This window comes from Epinephelus moara, chromosome 5, assembly GCF_006386435.1.
Source record: "Epinephelus moara isolate mb chromosome 5, YSFRI_EMoa_1.0, whole genome shotgun sequence".
Taxonomy (NCBI): domain Eukaryota; kingdom Metazoa; phylum Chordata; class Actinopteri; order Perciformes; family Serranidae; genus Epinephelus; species Epinephelus moara.
The window spans coordinates 2,633,156-2,636,829 of NC_065510.1; the positions used below are offsets into that span (position 1 = coordinate 2,633,156).

Here is a 3,674-nt window from a genome sequence, read left to right on the forward strand (position 1 = left end):
CATTTAATGCTATTGGACTTCCGGGTCAAAGCCCGGGGCGGAAACTGTGGAGCATGCTCAGAGCGCCTCGGCCAGTTTGGGTCTGATTGACTGTATACATGCAGGAGTCACATGATCTGGGTGTGTTAGTCCCACTGTGAGAAATTCATTTCAGTACGATTTCAGTCAACATGTTTACATGTGTTTTAAAAGTCTGGTTTAGTCGGACTGACAATAAATCCATTTTCTCTGATGTCATGTAAATGTACTGAGTGTTACTGTGATTACTCTCAATGCCAGAGAGGGAGACAAAAGTTCCACGCTCAAGCTTTAAGGCAAAAATACACAAAAACATTTTCCTGAAAATGAAACTGTCCATTGCTGACATGTTTATAATGCTTTCTAAATGCATATTTCTAAAACTTTTTTTTGGACTTTGTGCTCATTTCACAAATAATGTTGTGGGACCGACTTGTCTCATGTCTTCAAACTTTTTGAAACTCTTTTTGCTAAATAATTTCTAAAGATAGCTGTATTGTGTCTGGATGAAACTTGCCAATACAAGACCCAAAAAATGAGAATTAGTGAAGAAATTTAAGTTTCAGATAAGTTTTAAGTGTGAAACTCAAATATTACGATGCTTTTCAGGGATTTTTCCAACCTTTATGTTGAAAATTATACCAACAGCACACATGCACACACACACACACACACACACACACACACACACACACACACACACACACACACACAACAGAACAGTGTTCTGTCGTAGCTTTGTTCTTACTGGGGTTTTTGTTCTTCTTATCAAACAAACCTCCAAACACCAAACCAGTGCAGACAGACCAGTATGACCAGTACAGCAGGGGATGTGTCAGTTGGGTTAAACTGTCCAAATTGTGTTTTGTAGCTGAAAAAACTGAGTGATTAATCTGCACAAAACTTTTCTTATTCAGATTAAATCCAACATGCTGAGGTACAGCTTTGCAAATGACCATCGTCACTTTGTTTCTGGATTATTCAGGACTGGGAACAGCCATCTTACTGGTCAGCCAAACTGGTTTACCTGCTCAGTTTGCTCAGAGGTAAGCAGAGCAGCTCTCAGACCAGTTAAGTGCCTCTGCTGAACGTCAGGAGCTGCAAAACATTCACCTTATCAGCAGGACTAACTGTGTGAAGAGAATTCATGTTAGCTTACAACAAAAAGAACTTTGGAGATAAATTAGCCGTCTTGCTGAGGATCTGATGAGAAGATGGACATCGTGCTCATCTTGGTGTGTTAAAAATGGAGCTGGTGTCAAGCTGATATTTAATTAGCCTAGCTTAGCCATTAGCCATTGTTGCTTTTACATTTCTGTTTGTGTACAGATAAAACAAACTAGATATGACATATTTCTTTGTAGGTTTAGAGCTGTTGGTAAGTGTATGAGATTTGGACAGAGCAGGCTAGCTGTTTCCCCCTGCTTCCAGTGTTTACGCTAAGCTAGGCTAACTATCCTGACATCCAGCTCTGTACTGACCAGCCAGACATGAGACAGACTGCTGCAGGAATGAATCCTAAAACCTTGACACAGATGTGAGTTAGCATGTCAGCACTCCTGGTTCCCTCGTCTTGAAGTCAGTGGGTTTTCTGAATGGGTGTTTGGTTAGAGGCCTGAAATAAAGTCTGTGGTGAACACAGGCTTAAAAGATATTCACATTTTGTTCTACAACATAAAATACACCAGTAAATACTGCGCTCATGAAATTTAAGACTTTTAGGAAAGACGGTTGCCAACAGGTGTCTAAATGAGACACAAGAGAACATCGTCACGCCAAAGACGACTTAACAGCCTCGTTGTGGTGACGTTGAAGTTGTGTGACTGTAGTGTAGTTTATCGGCTAACGTTAGCTTTTTAATTCTGAAGATTGCATTTAGGCTTCAGTCATCATGAAAGTGGTTTTCGTGGAGATTATCTTGTTGAACAAAATTTGTAAGTATCATAAACGTTTGTTTGCCACAGAGCTTATTTTATGCAATATTCCCAAATGCAGTAGAAAAATCTTATCTGCTTCAGGCGACGCTAACTTCCGCGTCGGCCTACGAAAAAACGTCGTCCCTACAGCTCCCTATTGATTTCCATCTTCACATCTAACTTTTATCAAAAAGTGAATACACCCACTTTATAATTGTTGAAATAACCCTGCAAGGAAGTATTTTTTTTACTGAAATAAGCTGAGCGTCCTAAAATGTCTGATTAAGGTTAAAATGTTTTGCAGCATGTCAGTGAGATGCAGTTCCCTCGACAAACACAACAACATTCATACTGATGCTGAAGAAATGACAAATTCAAGCCTTCAAAACACATGAGTGTAAAAATATAAAGTACCTATTTATACATATATATACAGATATATATGTATATATATGTATAAATGTACATATATATATAACTTTATATAAATGAATATTCTTTGTTCAGTCAGTGTGAGACTTGGGAGCCATTTTGGTTCCCAATATCACAAAAGACATAAAAAGAAAAAACAACAGGGAACATTTTTTTTTCCATCTGTTGAGACAAAGTTCTTCTTCTCCTCCTCCTTCTGGAAATCGGAGACAAGACAAACAACAACAACAAAATCACAGCGGCCTCTGATTCCCATGAGTCCTTGCTTCCACTGTGAGGAGGTGGGGCCTGCGACGCCTCAGCCCACTGCTTTGTGTTTCCCGCCGCAGCAGCGGCAGGCCACGCCGCAGCGGTAGCACGCCCTGAGGGGGGCGTAGCAGCACATACAGGGCGCCAGCAGTGACAGACCCACCAGCGCCGTCCAGCGCAGGCAGAAGCGCTCGTCGCTGGTGTCACAGGAGCACGGGTCCGAGTAATCCCCCTCCGGGTCCGACATGCAGTGATACAGCAGGCTGTCTGCGCACCACATGAAGCTGACCCGCCTGATGCAGGTCTGAATGGGGTCAGGAGCTTCCTGGCAGCGGCCCCGCCCGTTGTCCTCATGGTTGAACATGTCCTGACAGTAAACGCAGCGCGAGCGTTCGCCGTCCTCCTTCCGCCTCTTGCCTTTGGGCTGCAGGGCTCGCGGCTGCACCGTCACCACCGCTCGGTGTCCGCTGCCCAGCTCCAGACAGCCAGGTTTGCCGTCACAGCCTCGCTGCACGTCACAGCTCAGCGGGTAAGGGTATGTGTAGTCATGTTTGGGAGGCTCGCTCTTGGCAAAGTGTACGTAGGCGTCGAGGTTGTCAGGCTGGGTGAGTTTGTCACGCGTTGAGTTGGCGTGGCGGTAGTCCCCATAACCTGTGAGCCAGGTCCGCTCGCGGGGGTTGATGCGTACAATCTCTTCCTCCTCCACCTGGAAGCTGACGTGACGAGGGAACATGTGCACCGCCTGCAGAGACAGAGGAGATGGAAACTGTTTAAAGACATCGTCCTCCAGGGGACATGAGGTCATCGGAAACAGGGGAACACAGCTGCTAACAGTGTCCCATGTTTCTCTGCAAGGCCTTGTGGGTAATACAGTTGATTCTAATGAGTGTAATGAATCTCAGCACACAACCTGTGGCTCTGCAGACACGCAACATCTGAAACCTTTCTGTGCGATCTGGATTTCAAAAAGATTCATGACATGTTCACCCTTCAGCTGAACTTTTGAAAAGGTAAAAGTGTTAAAACATTTCGATCCCTCAGCTTCTGTAAAATCAAAGT

General features: G+C 44.1%; 1 protein-coding gene across 1 annotated transcript; it reads right to left on the bottom strand.

Annotated features, from left to right (window-relative positions):
- Positions 1-2,327: 2,327 nt before the first annotated feature.
- On the bottom strand, positions 2,328-3,420 carry spred2a (sprouty related EVH1 domain containing 2a). The gene has a single exon (XM_050044819.1). It carries the CDS (start codon positions 3,418-3,420, stop codon positions 2,665-2,667), a length of 756 nt encoding a protein of 251 aa, XP_049900776.1. The 3' UTR covers positions 2,328-2,664.
- Positions 3,421-3,674: the final 254 nt, after the last annotated feature.